At 40.0% G+C, this 22,086-nt stretch overlaps 1 protein-coding gene across 6 annotated transcripts in view; it reads left to right on the forward strand.

Moving 5' to 3' along the window:
* Nucleotides 1-21,864, forward strand: part of DACH2 (dachshund family transcription factor 2) — a 305,329-nt gene extending 283,465 nt beyond the window's left edge. For 3 of the 6 annotated variants that reach the window (XM_077922615.1, XM_028715836.2, XM_077922614.1), the window contains 5 exons: nt 5,495-5,640; nt 7,316-7,463; nt 9,528-9,671; nt 11,055-11,120; nt 11,252-12,114. In XM_077922615.1, coding sequence (XP_077778741.1) covers nt 5,495-5,640; nt 7,316-7,463; nt 9,528-9,671; nt 11,055-11,120; nt 11,252-11,526 — 779 coding nt within the window. In that variant the 3' untranslated portion in view covers nt 11,527-12,114. Of the gene's footprint in view, nt 1-5,494; nt 5,641-7,315; nt 7,464-9,527; nt 9,672-11,054; nt 11,126-11,251; nt 12,115-20,921 lie in introns of those variants that run through there. The other 3 variants (XM_028715841.2, XM_028715842.2, XM_028715840.2) reach the window with 2 other exon arrangements.
* The last annotated feature ends 222 nt before the right edge of the window (nt 21,865-22,086 follow it).

Genomic DNA, 22,086 nt, shown 5'->3' on the forward strand with positions numbered 1-22,086 from the left:
CTTTGCCTCAATAAATGCAGTGTTGCTTGTGCCCTTGGTTAGGTCCTAGTTTTATTTCCTGTTTATTCTGCCACCCCATGGGTGGCAGCTTTCAATGTATACATCGTGAATAGTGGGTGTTAAAATTCAAACACACACATCAAAGCCTTTGTATTCCACCCACAAAGAGAGTGACCTGTTTAGGGACATTCCATGCTTATCCTTTCTGTTGTGGTTGTCATGGCATCATCACTTTGCCAATTAAGATTTTTATGTCTTTAACAAATTAACAAATACAGCTCTGCTCCCTCCATGTGCTTCTGTTGAAGGTAGCCCTAAAGGGGGGCACCATTCAGATGTGAAGATCTATTACAAGATTGAAATAGATTTCTAATGCTTATATCATTCATCTTCGCAGTGTGTGATTTCAATCAGGAGGAGAAAATGATGAATTGTTTGACAGGGGTTCTTTTCTCCCCCCACCCCCTCTCCCTTTCCCACCCATAGACGCTAAACCGTAATATGCTTCCCCTAGTCTTTTCCTAGCTATTATGGACTTTAACATGCAATGTGACCTTGGTTGGCAAACCATGTTTGGTTAGCACAAAAACTTAATCATAAGAAGTCATAAGTAGAATCCTTCTTCTTTACTGCCCCTTTTTTCGGGGACTTGGAAATTTATGGCTTGTGGGACAGGTAGGATATGAACAATGGGGCAAATGGAGTGCAGGGTTATCTCATCTGTGTGAAAACCGCTGGTAGAAATCGATGTGACCTCTGCTAGGCTGTCATCCCAGTCTCCACCCTCCGTCTCCTATTTGTCTTTTGGTGGGGAGTTTAGATCTGGATGCTGTCTCCCTGTGTCTCTCTTGGGCCAGATTATCAAAATGAATCATTGCCTGCATAGCTCTTATATTTCTATTTATTTTCCTGCTGTTGACTAGCTCGGGTGAAATATGATTTCTTTTTGCATTTGATCCTCACTGCAGCCAGCAGCACCTAATTTAGCCGTGTCTATCTCTTTAAAGAAGACTAATGCCATTTTGAAACTTCAATCTACTCTACAGCAACATTACTAACCATAGACGGTGTGCCCTGTCTCTGCAGTCAATATGAATTTTCCTTTTGGCCATTTTAATAGCATTACTTTCCCCCACCCTCCCATGCCCCCCCCTTCCCAAGCAGTTGAGGTTTCTAGATTGTTTTAAGCAGTTTATCCACAATTCATTCATTGCGCCCGCTCGCTTGCTCTCCCCCTCGTCTTTCCCTCTACCTCTCCAAGATGCGTTTAGTTTACCTTGCTTCACAGAGGAGTGGTTTTGGGCATAAACAATTAATTTTAATGACTTGACCCTGAATATGAATTATTTGAGCATGAGAAATGGTAGGTATTCTTTGACTTGGGAAGAACTTGTTTTAAGTGTGTAACCAGAGGATAGGGTTTGGGGGAATAGCAGAAAGATTGATCATACCTTCTCATAAAATATTAACCAAACTGATGTGCTGAGAAGACAGAATCTTATTAGAAACTCTGAGAAATAATCAGATAATAATAGTGATAATGACAGTGGTAGTAGTAGTAGTAATAATAATAATAATAATAATAATAATAATAATGGCATGCATAAGAAATGGAAGAAATGGGAAATCACAAAGCAGAAATATAACACAAGTAGCCAACAGTTACGGGGAGAAGGTCAGGCAGGCCAAAGCTCAGAATGAGCTCAGGCTTGCAAGAGAGGTTAAAAATAACAATAAAAGGTTTCTTTGGCTATGTTTGAAGCAAGAGAAAGACAGGCAAGTGGTAGGTGCTTTGTGTGGAGAAGATGGAGAAGTGCTATTGGGTGACAGAGAGAAGGTGGAACTGTTCAACACCTACTTTGCCTCTGTCTTCATCAAAAAGAAAGCAATGCCCAGCCTGGTGATAACAGAATAAATATTGTAAGGAGGGTGTTGCAGCCCAAGATAGGAAAAGAGGTGGTGAGGGAATACCTAGCTACTTTCAATGAATTCAAACCTCCAGGGCCTGATGAGTTGCATCCAAGGGTACTAAAGGAGCTTGCAAATGTAATCTCAGAGCCTCTTTCTATAATCTTTGAGAATTCTTGGAGAAAAGCTGAGGCCCCTGTGGATTGGAGGCAGGCAGACATCGTCCTCACCTTCAGAAATGGGAGAAAAGACCCAGATAACTACAAACCAGTCAGCTTGATGTTGATACCAAGAAAGGTGCTAGAACAGATAATTAAACAGTCAGTCTGTGAGCACTTAGAAAAGGATGCTGTGATTACTAAGACCCTGAAGGGGTTTCTTAAAAACAAGTCATGCCAAATGAATCTCTTTTATATAGAGAGTTACAAGCTTCATGAATCGGGGGAATGTTGTAAACATAGTGTATCTTGATTTCAGTAAGACTTTTGACAGAGTTCCCTGTTATATTCTTGTAGAGAAGCTGGGAAAATGTGGGCTAGACAAGGTAACAGTTGGGTGGATTTGTAGCTGTTTGACTGATTGTACCCAAAGAGTGCTTACTAATGGTGCCTCATCATCCTGGAAAAAGGACAAGTGGGGTGCCACCGGCTTCTTTTGTTCAATGTCTTTATAAACAACATGGATGAAGGAATAGCGGGGATGTTCATCCAGTTTACAGATGACACCAAACTAGAATGGGTAGCTAATACCGCAGAAGACAGAATTGGGATTCAGGATGACTTGAACAGATTAGAGAACTGGATCAAAACTAACAAATTTAATTTCAATAGGGACAAATGTTTTGCTCTATACTTAGGCAGGTAGAACCAGCTACACAAATATATGATGGTGGACATATGGGTTGCCAGTAGCACATGTGAAAAGGATTTAGGGGTCTTAGCAAACCACAAGCTTAACATGAGTCAACAGTGTGATGCAGCAGCAAAAACAACTGTTATTCTAGGCTGCATCAACAGAAGTATAGTTGGGAAGTCATAGTACTGTTGTATTCTGCCTTAGTCAGACCCTGCCTGGAGAACTGAGTCCCGTTCTGGGTGCCACAATTTAAGAAGGATATTGACAAGCTGGAACGTGTGTGCCTAGAAAAGAGGAGACTAAGAGGAGATATGAGAGCTGACTCCAAGTATTTCAAGGGCTGTCATATGGAAGATGGAGCAAGCTTGTTTCTTCCTTCTCCAGAGGGTAGGACCCAATGCCTTGAAGTTACAAGAAAAGAGATTCTGACTTAACATCAGGAGGAGCTTTCTGACAGGAAGAGCTGTTTGACAGTCAAAGGTGGTGGGCTCTCCTTCATTGGAGGTTTTTAAGCAGAGGTTGGATGGTCATTTCTCATGGCTGCTTTAGCTGAGATTCCTGCATTTTAGGGGGTTGGACTAGATGACCCCCTCAGGGTCCCTTCCAGCTCTACAATTCTGTGATTCTATAAACTTCACTCCTAAAATCTGTGCACCCTGCCTCAGATCCTGGAGAATCATTGCTAGAATTTGTTGCTGTTGTTGTTAGTGTAGCACTTAATGCCGAAATAGGCTTCTAACTGGTTTACATGAATAAAAACAAATTACACAAACATTAAAATACAGAGATACATAATTAAAATGCATACTGAGCGATCCTATTGATCCATTAAAATATAACATCTAGAATTAAAATATGAAATAAAGCAATCCTATAAATATAAAATATTTACGTACGGGGATGCATGAATCAGTGGCCTGACTTCACATGGCTGTATGGCACCTTCATACAGGATACAGAGCTGTCCACCCGTTACTAATTTCTGAACTTGCACAGTGTGGTTACAGAATACACACAGCCCCAAATTACCATTGTTACATGATCACTGAGTATCGCAAAGGGGATTAAAAAGAATTAAGCATTGAATTCATCCATCCATCAAAAAGGGCGATGGAGCAAAAATCAGATTTCTTTTAATCCTTTTTAAATCAGCAAGAGTGAAACAATATGACCGAGAAGCAAAAATGACTCTCAACGCGGTGAAGATTGTGCACAGTCTTTGTTTTATGTAAAATCCAGCAGTTTTGACTGTATTTTAAACATTACATGATTATAGTTAGTATTATACCTGTTGTTAGAACCAAATTACTTCTCATTACTCCATTCTGTTTTTTGCTTTGTTTATTTAGGACAAAGAAGTCTCCGAGTTAAAAAAAAAAAGTTATCTCATTTCTTTCCTTTAATTGTTCCTTTCTGGAACTGCAAGATGACCTCATTTGATTTGATTTTGATTGTATTTCTATGCAATTTCTAAAATAATTAGCAAATTAGCAGTAAACAATTACAATGTATAAAACAATCTAAATATCACAATTACAGCGAAGGTCATATTGTATAATAGATATATTACATAACGTTATATATCATAGTATGCAACAAATATTTATAATCTGTAAAACAATGTTAACAACAAAATAGCAGCTAAGTAAAAAAGGTAAACACTGTTAAGTTCACAAAGTCTCTCTCCACTCTTCCATAACTCCTAATATTTTACTCCATTCAGTTCATTAAAATACACATGACGCCCATTGCTAAACCAGCTTAGACAAATGCTGCACTGGCTGAAGTCCTCAGTCCTCAGGCCATGGTGGAGACTGTGAGGCTCTTGGGCCTATTGCCAATGGTAAAGTGAATATTGGCTCCGAGTAGCCCACCAAGGTGCTATCGATGAAGAACTCATCCCTGTGGCCCTTGATAATAATGAGATCCATTCCCACCTGAGTGGGAAGTCCAAGATGATCCTGTCCCTCCAGAGCAACTTTGGTTAAGGGGCAGTTGTCTGATGGGGCCCCCTTTCCATCAGTGATTCTTCATAGGTGTGGATAGGTAGCTAAGGCCCAACTTCCATGCTCCACTACTGTAAGTGCAGAGCCTAACATTTCTCCCTGTTTATTTTTTTCCAGAAAGCCAAAATTTTAATAAGGATTATAATTTATCTGGGGAAAAAATCATTGTAAACAGTTAAAATCGTTAGTAAGAGTGGACTAGCACTTGGTGAATTTTGGATTATAATGGAGATGTAAAAGATTTGGACTATTATAAAAGGGAAGAAATGGCTAACAATAGGACCCACAAAGGGGAGGAGGGAAGTTCAGGGGATTCTTTGGAATCTCGTTTTTATGATGTATGTTGGATATGCGATTGTAAAATCTTAATTTGGAAAACCAAATAATTTTTTTTTAAAGAAGAAGGGCAAAAGCAGCATCAAAGACAAGAACAAGGCCACAGATTCATCAATCGGTTCTCAGAAAATTTCTTCATGCTTCTTAAAACAACCCTTCATTGCAGGGGCTTGGACTAGAACATTTCTCCCTATTGAAAGTCATTTTGTTAGTTTTGTGAGTCTGTTAAGGTAATCTTAAATCCTAATTCTGTCTTCTGTGGAATGAGCTAGCTACCCCTCCCAGTTTGGGAGCATCCCCTCAATTCTTTCACCCAGGTCATTTTTAAAGATGTTGCCTCAGTTGCTCCCCAAGTAATAATCTGTTCCTTCTCTGTCGTGTCTTTACAGAAGAGATGCAGATTGGCATCCCAATAATGGCACCAGCCCTAGAGAAGATCCAACTGGCTGGGCAGAGTGTTCCTCCTGGTTTCCGTGCACCTTTTCTTTTTGCAGATGGATTGTCCTCCGTAGAAACTTTATTAACCAACATACAGGTAAAATGCCCCAGTGATTATTCCACATCCCACCCTGCATTGAGATGACAGAGACTTAAAATCAAATTATATTGGTATCAAATATTAACAGAAATAAGATAAATTATTGGTTATAAATTATCAAGAGTTCCTCTAGTCTGTCTGATTATCTTAAAGAAGTGGTGTCCCCAAAAGACAACTGGCAACAGCTGCCCAGATGACTACACGGTATGATGACTATATGTCAAGTTCAGAAAAAGTCAAAAACCCTCCTGAATTGGCAGTTTGGATAATGGAAACTGGGGAACAAGTATACATGTAAAAAGAACAAATGTAATCAGAGCCAGGGAAGGGAGGCAAACAAGATAAAACGTTCTCAGAGAAACTGAGTTTATTTTGTATTGGAATAATAATACACAGGCTGTAGTAAACCCATATGCCTTATTATATGAAAGATGTGCTCGTGTATAGGAAGTCAGATATGTGGGAAGGATAAATCTCTATTATCTATAATATAGTCGGGATTTGGGAACTTAGTTTTATGGTGGGAACTTTGGATTCAGTTTCAGTCAACTATTTGTTAATTTCAGAATCTCATTTTTTTAAATGGATGGTGATTTTAACATGAATTGTGAAAAGTAGAAAGTTTGTGTGTGATATTATATTGTATTACAAATGTTATATGCTTGCAAGCACTTCAACCTAACTTTTTACCTTTTGCTTTTTGTCATTTGTTTTCTTAGCTGTCTTGAGGATCTTATAGTCAAAAAGCTTGATGGAAATCATTTAAATAAATCAACTAACAAATACTTCTTCTCCTTAGAATGCATATCCTGGATTATTTATGGATCATCTGCCAACGTCCACTTATCCTTCATTCATCAATAGATTTTAGCAATGAGACTTCAGCTGATACATGCAATTCCACTATATTTGAATGCCCCCAACCCATGGAGCTCTTACACGCAAGGGACTTCAGGCACACATGAGTATCGCCACCTTCAAAATCTTCCACAAGTATTTCAGACTGAGAACTCTAAACAATGTATGCAAGTTCTGAAATAAATGAGGAAGCCCCTAAATTGGAAAAAGACTGATGCATGAGGATGAGAGGGAACATGATTAAGCCATTGCTGCTAAATCTTCTCCCACAAAAACCATTTGGCCCTAAAATATATTTATTTTTCCAGTAACACAAATCTTTGGGTGAATCCAGTATTTGCTGAAATTTGGAGAATTTGTGCTAAGATAATAGTGGGAATCTGTGTTAGTTAATGGTGCAGCCTTTCTAAGCCTGGAACCCTTCATATGCTTTGGAATACGGCTTCCATCAACCTGAGCTAGCATGGTCAATGGTCAGGAAAGATTTGATTTTCAGACCAAAGCATATTGAGGGCCCCAGATTGAGAAAGACTGCTATATTGTGTTGCACTGATGTATGAGGCTGGAAATTGGGGTGTGCATTAGCCAGAGCCTGGATCTGTAGTAAAGCATCTGTGTCCTGCAGACGCTGAATGGGATTGTTCATCCAGATGTCATCCAACAATAATGTCAACCACTAGATTCACCAGAATTGTGATCATGTTGACAAGGCAAAAAATAAAACAGCACCCATAGTTCCCTCGCCTGAGCTCAGCCCTACCATTCCATTAAAAAGTTGTTTTCAGGATCGGTTTGTGTGCACCTATTTTAACAGGGGTTGCTGAAAGTTGCTGTAGATAATGCTCGAGTGCAGGAGAAACAGATCCAGCAGGAAAAGAAAGAGTTGAAGATGGAGCTGTGCAGGGAGAGGGAACTGAGAGAGAGTCTGGAAAGGCAACTCACTGCTGAGCTGCAAAACAGAGGTAAGCCAAAATAAAAACTGATTTCTGGCATGCTGCTCCCTATGGTTAGAAGCCTTCCTTTTTCCTACCCACCAAGCCTTCATCTAAACCTAATTCATTTGGATCACCATGGCCTCACCTCTTCTATATGTGCTCTTAATGTATCACAGAAGGAAACAGGGAGAGGCTGCCAGAGGGAAACTTGAGAACACCAGGAGAAGAGAGCTGTTGCCTTCATATCTTGTTTGTGGACTTTCCAGGGACATCTGGTTGGTCACTGTGAGAAACAGGATGCGGGACTAGATAGGCCTTTGGACTGATCCAGCTGGGCTCCTCTTATATTTTTATGACATTGATGACATCTTTGTGTCAAAACATAGGAAACCTGTGATCAGATCTCCTGATGTTCTTTCCACCACTGCTTTGGAGCAACTTTGATGGGCTCTGGTTTTGAGTAGACTGTAGGGTTTCTCAAACTTGGGTCGCCAGCTGTTGTTAGACTACAACTCTCATCATCCCTAGCTTGCAGGACCAGTGGCCAGGGATGATAGGAACTGTAGTCCAAAAACATCTGGAGATCCAAGTTTGGGAAACTCTGGACTAGAGCAAGCAGTATTGGGGGAGGGGTGTTCTATTTCATACAGTAAATAGCTTCCATCACTACTAAATGTCATTATTCTGTTCAGATGCAATTTTGTAGTGCTCACCTTCTATAATGGGAGCAAATATAACCATAAACCAATGCTGCACTGTAACTGGATTGTAGCAACTTGCTCTGATCATGGTCACCTGTCTGTTCAATGCACAAATTGATCTTTATTCATTTACTTACTTACTCCTAGTGGAAGCACTTTCACTGCTAACCAACACTGCCTAGGCTAATGGGGCAGTGTTGGTCAGCAGTAAAAGTATTTGCACATTACATCTCCTTAAGAAATCATTGGGCTTGGGTGACAGTCTTTACGGAGGTCATATAGCCTACATATGCCCCAGATTCATGTTCACATTTATTCACCAGCAGTATTTGTTCATATTTAATCCCTCACATTCAGCTTACCTATAAAGAGCATGGAATTGGTAAATAGCAAACTGGTGTTTATTATCTATAACAACTGGGATTTTATGTCTGTTTATATATACAAATTCATGCAAATAATCATTCAACAGCTTAATACTGGCCCATTATTGATAGCCATTGATATGTAGGCTAAAAATTAATTTGGAATATAAAATTAAAATCTGAAGAAGATAATACCACAGACTTACATTTCAAATGTGATGTACAGCTCACATTTCACTGGCTAAATATTTGAGGTTCATAGCAAATTGAGAGATTGTGATGAAATTCAGGTCACAAAAAATAATTCAGCGTCATGGCAGTGGGGTGGGGTGGGGAATCAAAACTGTGGATTGGATCCAGACTTAGCGCTATGTAGAGTGGGCTATCATACTTTGAGAACATAATAGTTTATTCTCTTAAGTATGACAGTGTAGATCCAACCTATTGTTTTGTTTTCCCCCACAAAGAAAGTCCCATGGATTTCAGTGGGTCTACTCTAATTATCTAGAGTAGATCAAACCCTCTGAGTTTTGCAAAAGCAGAACAAAAACCTCGAAGGTGTGCTTTCCTTTTCCAAATGGAAAGAAATTTGACATTCCAGATTCTGTCTTTGTTTTAATTGTATTATTATGATTAAAAGTAGTATTACTATTACTATTGTTGTTTATTGTTGTTGCTAAACACTCTGCTTATGATTCATGGAAAGGCAGGATGTAATTTTTTTAAATAGATAGATAGATAGATGATAGATAGATAGATAGATGGATGATAGATAGATGATAGATTAGATAGATAGATATATAGATGATAGATATAGAGATAGATAAATTTTCATTTTTATGCCCAAACGTGTAGCAAGCAGAATCACCATTATCTAATTTTCAAGAATGTTTATATGGAGAAAGAGGGTGTAATAGTCTTGTAAACCAAAAGCAGAACTGGAATGTCAGCAGAGAAATATATTTGTTTTATATTCCCAGGGAAGGTCCCATTAATGCTTTCATAATTGTGTTTTCATCTTTCAGCAATAATTCAAAAGCGCTTGAAGAAAGAGAAGAAAGCCAAGAGAAAATTGCAAGAAGCTCTTGAGTTTGAATCAAAGAGGAGAGAGCAAGCGGAACAGGCACTTAAACAGGCAACATCAGGCGATAGTCTCAGGATGCTAAATGGTAACGTGATAGTCGGGCATCGCTGGTGATTCATTTATTTGTTCGTTCATTTAAATCATATTATACTGCTTTTCAGGAGTACAACCTTTCAAAGCAGTTTATAAAGTGTGAAAAGATACAGTCTCGATGAAGATTAATGCAGCACTACATAAGAAGATCACAACAGGAGAACATTTTAAAAGCCAGATGACTTCATCAGTCAGATTTTCAGAGCAATCCTAAGTATCTGAAGCCAGCAGAATTTATACCTGCTTAAATTAAGCAGGCATAAGTTAATTGCATTCCAAACCCCATACAGGAGTGTGGCTACTGCTGGCTGAGTCAGCCCAAGCCTGGCAGAAGGAAAGCAGCCCTTTTTAAAAAGAGCTTAACGTAAAACCACACTTTTAGTCACAGTTGCCAGGTCATATGAATGAGCTGAAAGAGGTTTGGAATAAGTGTTGTCTCCTTGCACCATCACCTTCCCAATCACATAGCTTTTTCAGGACTTAGGCCTTCTTAAGTTCCAACAGCTGAGCCAGCAAAGACAGGTATAGGGATTTATTCTGGCATGCCAACAGTTCATCTTGGGTTTGAATTGTGCTGCACAACTGCAATCCTAAATCCATTTTCCTGGGCTTCTGCTGAAGAAGAAGAGTTTGGATTTGATATCCCGCTTTATCACTACCCTAAGGAGTCTCAAAGCGGCTAACAGTCTCCTTTTCCCCTCCTCCCCCACAACAAACACTCTGTGAGGTGAGTGAGGCTGAGAGACTTCAGAGAAGTGTGACTAGCCCAAGGTCACCCAGCAGCTGCATGTGGAGGAGCAGGGACGCAAACCCGGTTCACCAGATTGCGAGTCCACCGCTCTTAACCACTACACCACACTGGCTCTCAATGTGGATGTGGATCCTGTTACCTGGTCAGTCAGGTTTGCGTGGAAAGAAGTGGTCCTACTGTATCAAGGGAACAACTGAGAATGAGGTGCAGCGATGTTAGGCTGCTGCAGTAAACTGCTCTGGAAATGTACTTCTCCCAAATAAGTTAAAATCTAGAATCCTTTTTAATCCCAGTTCAGGAAGTATGCTTACAGAGTTGTCCCTGTCCAAACTTTTCACCGGTCTGTAGCATATCTCCAAAGACCAGTCATGGGCCAGTCATGAACTCCTACCTCACAGGGTGGTTGTGAGGATAGACACAGAGAGGGAAGCTTGAGCCCATGGGGAGAAGGTGGAGTATAAACATAATGAAATATTATTTTGATCTGTGCTTAACTTTTTTCAGATATTGCTGTTACATAAATTATTATTGTTGTTGTTGTTATTTATTAAATGTGTATATTTGCCCTATACCTGTAGATCTGAGGGCAGTTCACAACATAAAACTACAAATTGTGCTTTGCAGATGCTGGGATTCCAGACATGGAGGCGGAACGCAATGGAACCCAACATGACAGTGCGCCAATGCAAGGTATGGTATGTTTCGGCTCTTCTTCTATCCTTTTTTCGTTTCTAACCCAGCAAGCTAGCAATTAATGGGAACAAAGCCTACACAGCCCTAAAGATGCTTCTGAAATTCTAATCATACAGATTTCTCCACAGATTTCTCCACCTGTGGCCCTCCAGATATCGTTTGTCTCAAGCAGCAAAATCTCTCAGGCCGGTCTTGCCCTTGGAAACCACCACTGTTTCCTCAGCATGCAAGTCTTAACTCTTCACTCTTGTGTGGGCGTCCAGCAGGCAGTTGCATTGTAAAGCCGAAGAAAAGATTCACATTTGAATGTTCTTCTGTTTCAGTTGCCATAACTCACTTGCGGGGCCAAATGCAGGGATGGTGCATCAACCAATTTTTATCAACCAATCTCCGTTTCCCATAAAATAAACATACTGGGTGTCATTAAGTGCACCTTCAGATCAATGATTTTTGCAAATGACATTCAAGTACCGTTCGAGTGGTACATTTTTTGCTGATAAAAGCAAATTAAATTAGCACAACTACAAGCGGTGCTGATAAAAACTGAAGCTCGAACAGCAGCACCATTAGCTAACAAAGTAATATTTTCTCTTTACTGCTTTCTGCCATTTAGTTATTATCCTATTGGAAATCTAATTATAATCCTTTTACTCCCCAGTCAAACTTCACAGTTTTTGCAAGCTTAGCACTGACATGTGATTTCATTACGTTTGATTGCTCGCACCCAGATTGACTTAACTTCACTCGGAGACCTAAAAGCCCTCTCAGTTTCTCAGATTCCCTGTTTGCACATTACAGCAACAGCTCCTTTAATTAATTAGCATGAACAGCAGTAACATGAACTGCTGAACAGAAAATAACATCATTTTATGATCGCAGGGAGACTTCTCCTTTTGCATGTTTATACCTTAGTTAACTTTTGTATATTATTATATTTCATTTAGTAAGAGCCTGTAGGTGCAAAAAAGAGGAAAATAATAACCAATGCCAATCTTTCTCTTCTTCTATAAAAATAAGAGTTAATACTCCTTAATATTACAGATGTACCAACACAGAAAACATGAAAATCTTCACGTTTAAAAAACAAAATAACAGCAAACTTGTAGGGTGATTAAATTGAGCACATTTAGAGGCCAGTGATTTCATTTGGAAAGTCTTGACAAAATCAGTGAGACCTTAAAAGAAGGCCTGAGCAGAATCTTCTGAAATAGAATATTTTGAAATTGAAAGTTAGAATGGTGGGAGATATCCCTTCTTTGCCACCACTTTGTAGTTCTGGCAGCAGCAGTAACCACATTCCCTGCCACTGTTCAGCATCCATGTTTTGCTTTAGTTGCAGCAGAAAATATGAGCCTCACTCTGGTTTGGCTTCATGATATCATCACAAAACCATTTTATTGTCCTCACTCTGAATTGGCTTTGTTGGCTCATCATGAAACCAAATCAGAGTGAGGGCATTGCTTTCTTGCTCTTGCTCTCATGTTGCATTATGCAGCTAAAAGAAATAACGGGTGCCTCTCATCAACATGGGGTACCACCAGTGTTGCCAGTGGCAGAAACAGAACTGGCAAACTATTTGTCTCTGTTCCCACCCCATCCTGAAGAATCACTGGAAGGGGGAACGTTTTGTACATCTTGAAAAGGGTGAAGATGAGACTGAAGCTTGAGAGCTCCAGTTTTGACTGTATGTCATCTGGAATAGAGTTAGAGCACCAATCAGCTAGTATGCTTTGCTAAACCCCCTTCTCACTAAATTACTGTATGACCTAAGTAAAGGGGAACAATTCAAATATGTGGGACCCCCTCCTTCAGAAATGGTACAGTCTAGCATTATAGTTTGCTCATTGGACAGTTTTTATTGGTCCTCGCTGAGGCCTATCAAGGACAAGAGCAGAGCTGCTCTCCCTAGCATTTATTTATTTATTTGCTTGCTTGCTTGCCATTTAATCGCCAAAACTCTACATGTAGGGAGAGATTTGAACACACAGCAGTGTATTCAAACACGCAGTCCTGCCACTTACACTCTGAAGTTTTCATGTCCCTAGAGAGCATATGAACTGGCCTATAGAAGCTGTAAAAATCTGTTGTGTGCATGTGCCCACAATGCCAGCAATTTGATTGAGCAACATCAAATGAACCAGTTACTGTGCTCTCATGAGCATGCACTGAGAATTAAGGGAAGTGCTGCAGCACAGTGGTAAGATCACCTACTTTGCCCACAGGTTCAGTCCCTGGCACCTGCAGGTAAGGCTGAGGAACAAACCCTGCCTGAAGCCCTAGACAGCTGCTGCCAGTCAATGTGGATGGTAGTGAGCTAATAGATCAGTGCTCTGACTCAGTATATAGATTGCTATGAAGAGTCCCACCTCCAAAATTACTGAGTTTCCCCCCCTTTTCTTCCATGATACCAAATATAGAACAGAGGGAGACATCTATACTATGAAATAACAACCCTGTTAGGAAAGAAAATATCATCCAAAGGGGAAATTACCATCATTAACATAGGATTTGGCTCACAGGCAAAATTGTGAGATCTTTATTCATGTTACACAATGTACTGGGTCTGAAAACCCTTTCTAAATGTCTTGCTTATTAAGGCAGTCATGCATTTCACGGTAGGTTGTAAAACAGCCTATCATGCACTGGGGGCTCATAAGCATATTTTAGTGTTAGGGAATATCATTTATACCCTTTTTATATTGTCAATATTATCCCTAGAGAATTAAATTATGCTTTAAACTACTGTAAATCCACAGTTTGGCTCACCTTTGTCTAATTTCATTTTTTAATAGAATGAAGCCCACATAAATGAATATTTGATTATGGGATAAACCTAATAAAATAATACGTTTATGGCCCAAAGATTTATTTAAAATCTTCACTATGTAATACAGTAAAAAATGCTATAAAATGGAAACATCAATAGGTCCTGAACATTCCATACAGGATGAATTTTTGACCTTAGCTGCTTTTCTTATTCAACCAGTTTGCACAAAGCTTGAACAATGAAAAAGATTTTGGTGGATTTGGGAAAGGGGAAAAAGTGGGAAATAAGGTAGTAGGCATAATATCATAGGACTGGTTCCCACATGCACGCTATTGAATGAGTGCAGCGTCAAGGTACTTCTTGAATGTGTGAGTCTCAAATTGAACATCCATCTGTATCTCAAAGTCAACACCTATGCAACTCTTAAATGCAATAACTCCCATGGTGGTTTAACAACAACAAAAAACTCTTATCAATAAAAACACAAGCCCCAATAAAACTCACCACAATTAAATAAGTAGGACAAAAAGAGCAATAAAATCAAATGGAGTAAAACTCCTCAAGTTATAAAAGCCCAGGGAAAGTAAAGAAAAATATTTGCCTGATGAAAAGGCATACAATCATAGTAACACAGAATTGTAGAGTTGGAAGGGATCCCAAAGGTCATCTAGTCCAACCCCCTTGCAATGCAGGAATCACAGCTAAAGCATTCCAACCCCGCTTAAAAACCTCCAATGAAGGAGAGTCCACCACCCAAGGGAGTCCGTTCCACGGTTGAACAACTCTTACCATCAGAATGTTCTTACTGACATTTAGTCAGAATCTCTTGTAACTTGAATCCATTGGTTCAGATCCTACCTTTCAGAGCAGAATAAAACAAGCTTACTCCATGTGACAGCCCTTTAGATCTTTGAAGATGGCTGTCATATATTCTCTCAGTCTCCTCTTATCCAGGCTAAACAAACCCAACTCCCTCAATCATTCTTTCCCTACACAGTGACATTGATTATCATCAACATCTTTTACATTTGCATTGTCACCTAATAATGTACAGTGGTACCTCGAGTTACAGACGCTTCAGGTTACAGACTCTGCTAACCCAGAAATAGTACCTCAGGTTAAGAACTTTGCTTCAGGATGAGAACAGAAATCGTGCAGTGGTGGCATGGCGGCAGCGGGAGGCCCCATTAGCTAAAGTGGTACCTCAGGTTAAGAACAGTTTCAGGTTAAGAATGGACCTCCGGAAAGAATTAAGTTCTTAACCCGAGGTACCACTGTATGTTCTATGGGCTGCTCACAGATATGCGTCATCCGTGTTTTGCAAGCAAGGCAATGGTAAATAGTGGTAATAGTGACACAAAGCCTGTATACTTAATATCAGCTAATGTGAAATTGTTACTACATAACACTGACTGGCTGCATCTAGACATCACAATAAACAATGGTTTGTCATAATGGAATGATCTTAGCTGGTGTGGCTACAAGGAGGCATTTGGAAGCTTTTGTTTCTGTTTTCCGTTAATTATGGCTTGCTGTACTATCCAAACCTGACAAATGATCTTAACTATGATTTGCTTCAAACTGTGGTTTCAACAAACCATAGATTAATCACAATTTGGGCTTGCAATGTACTGCTGAACTGTGGTTAAATGAAACCAGAAGCAAAAGTTTCCAAACTTCCTAACAAACTGGGTCAGGGGGCTGCTAATTTGGTGATCTGATCAGAGTTCAAAGTTGCACATTGGCAAACCAGAGAATTAGGGAATGGTGCATATCCAGTGATAAATACCACAGACTCAAGATTATAACTGAAACAAATCCATCAGTTTATTGACATGAAGTGCTCATTTCAAAGCATATTATTACCTTCATATGTAAGATAATGATACTCTGAACTTGAAACGGAACTTGGCAACATAAAGCAATGAAAGATAGCAATATGGTACTTTGAAAATAATACGGGTTGAGAATGGCATAATAGCATTATAATTACATTGACAAAGCAATCAGAGTCATTTGAATGAGCATCTTAAGCTTGCTATTTCCGACTCTTAACTGAAGATTTCGCCTCCTATCATCCTTCAACCCACCTAGTTATCAGACAGAATAGAGTGGGACTATTACTTCCCTTGATCTGGCCACTATACTTCTGTTGATGCAGCATAGAATAGCATTAACTGGGGGGTTTTTTGCATCACTTTGAGACGTGTATGGAAAGCAATTTATAATATATTGTTAATAATAACATCAGTAATAATGATGTGCAGAGAATCATTTCCTTCTTTCATTGTTGCTACCTATTCAGCTCTTCATTAAGTGCTTCCGCTCAGCTCTGCCTGGGCAACAATGAACTTTATTCCCAAATGCTAGGCATGCTGAGAAACACAGAAATGAGGATAAGGTATGTAAGATAGAAATTCTGCCTTGGAATACTGTGAACACCAAAATTTAATAAGGATGTTGACAAGCTGAAGTGTCTGTAGAGGAGGGCAGCCAAGATGTTCAAGGGTCTGGAAACCAAACATGAGGAACAGTTTAGGGAATTGCATATGTTTAGCCTGGTTAAGAGGAGACTAAGAGGAGATATGATAGCCATTTCCAAATATCTAATGGGTTGCCATGTGGAGGAGGATGGAGCAAGTTTGTTTTCTCCTGCTCCAGAGGATTCAAGTTACAAGAAAGTAGATTCCAACTAAACATCAGGAAGAGCTGTTCAACAGACTCTCACAAGAGGTGGTGGGCTTTCCTTCCATGGAGGTTTTTAAGCAGAGGTTGGATGGCCATCTGTCACGGATGCTTTAATTGAGATTCCTGCATTGCAGGGGGTTGGACTAGATTCCTCTCTGGGGTCCTTCCAACACTACAATCCTATGATTCTATGCAATTAAAACAGCTTTAAAAACAATTGTTTTAAAAATTAATATCAAGTAGACCCCCATGGCAGAGACCCAGTCATCTGGCTGAGAAACCTTGTTGGAACAAAACTGTCTTCAATTGTTTCTGGAAAATGCAGATAGTGGTTGCCTGTCATATCTCAACAGGAATGCTGTTCCACATAACAGGGGCAGCCACAGTGAAAGCCCTGCTCTGAGTTACTGTGGATCCGGCTTCTGGTGCACTTGGGACTTGAAGGAGAAGTTCTCCCACAGACTGCAGTGACCTACTGGGTATATAAGGGACAAAGTAGTTTCTCATGCAGCATTGATCAGGAAATGGAACATAATTTCCCATCTTTTCCATCATTACTTGACTTGCGTAGGCAAGCTACGTGAGTTGTAGACCTTGAATGTCCATAATCTAACTAGGGGAAAGTGTATCTGGGCTCCATTCTTGTCCAGCATTGCTTAATTAAGATCATGGTCTATCCAACTCATCCCAGCACATTCTATTTTCAATAATGTTTGGAAGCACTGTTAGATTTTTCTTTTCTTTTTTGTGCTCTTTAGCATCTTATTGTGCTAACATTGTGCTTTTCCAAGATGCCAAGGTCTCACATGACTGTCACTGAGAGAGCTGGCTAACAGTTCCAAGCAGCCTTCGCAGAGTGGACCAGAGTTGAACTTTCCCATCCTTGTCATCCATTTTGATCCATCATGGCTACTCTGCTGTTGGGTGAAGCTTGCTGAAATGGCTTGTGTCCTCATGCCTAGCAGGGCCCAGATTAACAGAGAATAGGCTCATTCCCAGAGCAATAAACCATGGTCTGTCATGATATCTGAACATATCCATTATCTGCCTACCATCATCTGTTCATTATTTTTCTGTAAAATCTGCTTTCTGTATACTTTATACAGGCCATACCCTTGACCTACCATTGTCCACCATAAGTGACCTTGCCCCATGGCTGCTAGACTCCATTCTGGGCCCTGTGACTCATGGAAAGGAGCACTCTTCACTTATGTGAAATGTTGAAAGTTGTTTACTCTTTGCCCAACCCCCTGTGGATCTCATGGCAATAATGTTGCGCCACTATAAAGACCTCCACAGTCCAGTTCTCCTGGCATCCTTTTTGAGGTTCCCAGGCTCCTGGACATTCCTCTGGCAATCATTTGTCCCTGGTATTTATTCATGTTTATGTCCAAGCTCCATATTAGATCATCACTGTTTGGAAAGCACAAGCCCTCTTAAAAACATGAAACATTCAATTACTAATTAGCTGTTTCCTGTTTGTAATAGAGTGAACATGCTGGATGTGGATTAAAATTCAGCTCCTGCACTCGGCTGTTTATAGTTCCAGATGTTTTTGTTTTATCTAGGAGTTTACTTTGACAGCTCCCGTTAAATGATAAATCACTCATATTATAGCTGAAATGCATTTCAAAATTGAAATGTAGCAAAACTTGGTGATTGCTCCAAGGATCTGTGTCGGTTAGCCGGTCAATACAGGTTCTTTCCTTATGAAGATTTGGTATTGGCATATGTAAAACAGTAATGGGAGATATGTCAACATTATACACATGCCGGTTGGGTTGATCATTTTCCTACAGCCTCCAAAAGCAGTAGTTGCTGGTGCAGCTGTTTGGACTTTAAATGTATTCTAAGACTAATAGGAATATAGATTTGCATTCCTTTTGGCTCTCCGTAGACTCCCCCCCTACCCCCACCACCACTGCCTGAACTTAAAACAGCATATTTCTTATCATTAAGAAAAGAGCTTGGTGTCTGTTTGCTTTTCCAGATAAAGAGGAATGCAGAAAACAAAGGTGATAGAAGTGGCTTCTCCTCCCAATCCCAGGAGAAGATATTGATTTACTAACCATGCTGATTTGTAATGCAGTCTTTTATGTTTTAAAATATGCCCTCTTGCAGATGGATTGGGCATGTGATGAGCTGAATTCACTTTGTAGACTAATGGAAGTATTCACTTGATTCACTCAACACCTTTTTAGGTCTCTCAATTTCGTATTCCAGGTTTTATTCAAGAATATATGCAAAAACAAAATAAATTAAGCTGTTTCCGTCTAGGACCTCACATTGGTACTGGCAAGGCCTGGCTAAAGGGCAGGCCAGCTGCAGGAGACCAGGACCACGGTCAGCTCTTGCGTGGATTGGGTGTCATGGACTGGCTGTAAAGGCATTAAAAGCAGCAAGTTAGGATGTTGCTGCAGCAATACTCCAAAGTCAACTGGATTTTTTATAGTCCTGCACCAAAGAGGTTGCTCCACCCACTCTGAGGAAGCTTGCGACTGAAAGAGCTTGTACTCTGTTTCTCAGGCATTGGCTTTGGTGGGGTAGGGTGGGAGGTCCTGTCTGGTGGAGTCAGGCTTCAGGGAATCAACCCCACCCCCGTGGCAGTAGATAAGCAGAACAAAGGAAAAGGGAGTCTTTTTACCAGTTAGAAACTTTAATGATCACAGCAAGAGAATAAAGAACCCATCTCCTAGGAATGGTGCTGCTCCCAATTAAGAATCTCACCCCCTACATCCCTATTCATCCACATCACTTCTACGTCTTGAAATCTGAGCTTGTACCCTCTGTACTTTGTGTGCTTTCTGTTCTGCCACTTTCTCAGCTCTTCTTGACCTTGGGGAGAGCGGAGGAATGCTTTCCAGAGACAGTGAATCTGTTAACCCTCTCTCTCCCAGTGTTTCTTCTCCTACCTGTTCCCCATCCAGTATTTCCCAGCTTCTGCCTTCTGAACTATGCCCCTCTGCAAACCACTGTTCCAAATCTATACCGTCCTCCTGCTCCTGGGAAGATTCAGGATCCAGCTCAGGAGCAGGGGGAGGGGAGGCTCCCACCATTCCTCCTCCATGCAGCCCTCCTCAGCACGGTCTCTGACAGGTGGTAGTAGTAGGGTGCCCTCCCACACCGAGAAGGGTTCTGAAGAGGAGGCGCCTCAAAAGAGAACAGGGCAGATGCTGGCAGTGCTGGTTCCCTGGGCTCTCTGGAAAGGCAGATATTTCCAGGTATGGCTCCTATCCGAAGTCTCTCCACCCCCCATCAAGGTCTGACTTAAACTTGTTGCTTATTGTCATACTTTTAAGCAGAAAAGAAAATGTTAAGCCTTTAAAAAAGCAAAAATAAAAAACAAATCTAATTGGTCATAAACTAGTCGTTGATTCCTAGTTTGCTGGATGAGGTCTTGAAGTCTTGCATGGAATCTTAAGTGCATGACCTCCCACCAGAACTATCTAGCACCTTGGATTTAGCAAAGTTTTGTTTTTATTAACTTAGAAAGGATCTAGAGTCTTACTGGGGGGAAACCCAGCCAAATTATTATTATAAATTATTATAAATTACTAATACTACTACTAGAGCTTCTTTTTTAATGTTCTGCATTATTTGGCTAGTTCAGCCCTTAGTGATTTTGCCTAACCCATAAAGACAGATGTATAAAGTCAGGAACCAATGAAGGCTTTTCTGCTGCAGAGCGAATTCTGCATTCATTTTTGCTCCTCTAATGACATGCATACCTGACTCTGAATCCAGTACAGGTTACCCCCCCCCCCCAAAATATGGCTACACTTCTTTGCCTGTAAAAAATGGATGTGAAGGATATGTTTAGCAGGTTAAATTTTTATTTTTGCACCTAGGTATGTTTTTAAGCTGGTCCGTTGTTTTCTGTCATCATCATCATCGCCATCATCACTACTATTACTAGTATATTGATCCATGCAGACGAGGGGAAGTGAGTTCATAACTTCCACAAGGGCCAGCCAATCAGCACTTTGCACAGCCAGAATCAGGAAGGAATTGGTTGTTCCTGAGCTCAGTTCTTTTAGGAAGGTTGTATGTCTAACCCAAGCAAAGTGAAGGCGGATCCACAACAGGCTCACCATCTGTGTCCATCTGTACAGAGCCTTACAAATACTGTTTGTATATTTACTCAGAAGGAATTGCCATGGTACATGTCTCACTTCTTGCTGTACTCAAAGTCTTACTTTTACTCTAGCCAATCAGGATATTCCTGCATTTGCAGATTTGAAACGTGTGTGATTCATAAATATTGATTTTAACTCAGCCTTTTCAAAAGTGCAAATATTAGATTTATGTAATTACCATGCTGTGTTCTTCTTTTTTTCTTCCAGAAAACAGAGCATACATCAAACCTACCATTATGTACTGAAGACAGTAAAAATGAAGGGGTGGGATGGGGAAAATATAATGATCACTATTTGAAGACTATATAACTCATGAAAGAAGTCCCTTCTAACCTTTGATGCCTTCAGTGTTCTGCGAAGGACAGGATTGGTAGCATTGAAATGTGGACAGTGTGAAGCAATTTACTGTTCCTGTGTTGAAAACTGCCAAAATGTCATTGAGAAATATTATGACTTCTTTCAAGCTTTCTGTACTATACCAAACCTGTTGTAGCAATTCATTTTAGGCCCCAGAGGATAGAGAGGGAGGGGGTAAAAGTTATACTAGAACTCTTAAGCACACACAAGAATGATTCCCCAAAATAACTAACTTCCCACCCCCCACAAGGAGTTAGCTATTACAGTATAGCAATGGCACAATGAATTAAACAAGCCGCAAAGGTTTTCACTGGCTGTATGTCCTACAGGTCCAGTGTTAGCACTGAAACTGCTCAACATAGAGCCGTTTCAATTGTGTTTATAAATTTAAGCTTTGTTTACTGAAGCTGAAACTCAATATATAATACATTTCGAAGATAAAAGTATGTACATTTTTTATTACGATAACGATGTAAAAATTCTCCTTTCCTTAGATGAGCAATCTGAGAGGGTGTGAACATAACCCACAATAGCTGATGTAATAAGGGGATTATAAATTGATGCAGCATCATCATCATTATTATTATTCTTACATTATTATTATTCTCAGTTCCGCTTGGCTTTTGGTCTTTCAAGAAGAATGGGGGGAGGGGAGGATGACTATATAGTAGAATATTAGACAATAGAAAATTTAAAGTATAGTTTCTCTGTTGTACAATATTAAGTTAAAAGTACACATTCTTTGTTAAAATGTTCTTGCTAAAAACAGCAGTATTAAAAACATTTTGTTTGACTTTGGAAATTGATTGATTTTTTTTTTTAAGTGTTGGAGAGGGGAAATGCCAAAGGGAGAAGAAGCCATAACAGTGTTTGTGTTTGTTTGTTTGTTTGTTTGTTTGTTTGTTTGTTTGCTTGCTTGCTTGCTTGCGTGCGTGCGTGTGTGTGTGTGTGTGTGTGTGTGTGGTAAGGATGTAAGAAAGCATTGATTTTCATTCTGCCCATATTCATTGTAGCA

The sequence above is a fragment of the Podarcis muralis genome, chromosome Z, assembly GCF_964188315.1.
Source record: "Podarcis muralis chromosome Z, rPodMur119.hap1.1, whole genome shotgun sequence".
In the NCBI taxonomy this organism is placed as follows: domain Eukaryota; kingdom Metazoa; phylum Chordata; class Lepidosauria; order Squamata; family Lacertidae; genus Podarcis; species Podarcis muralis.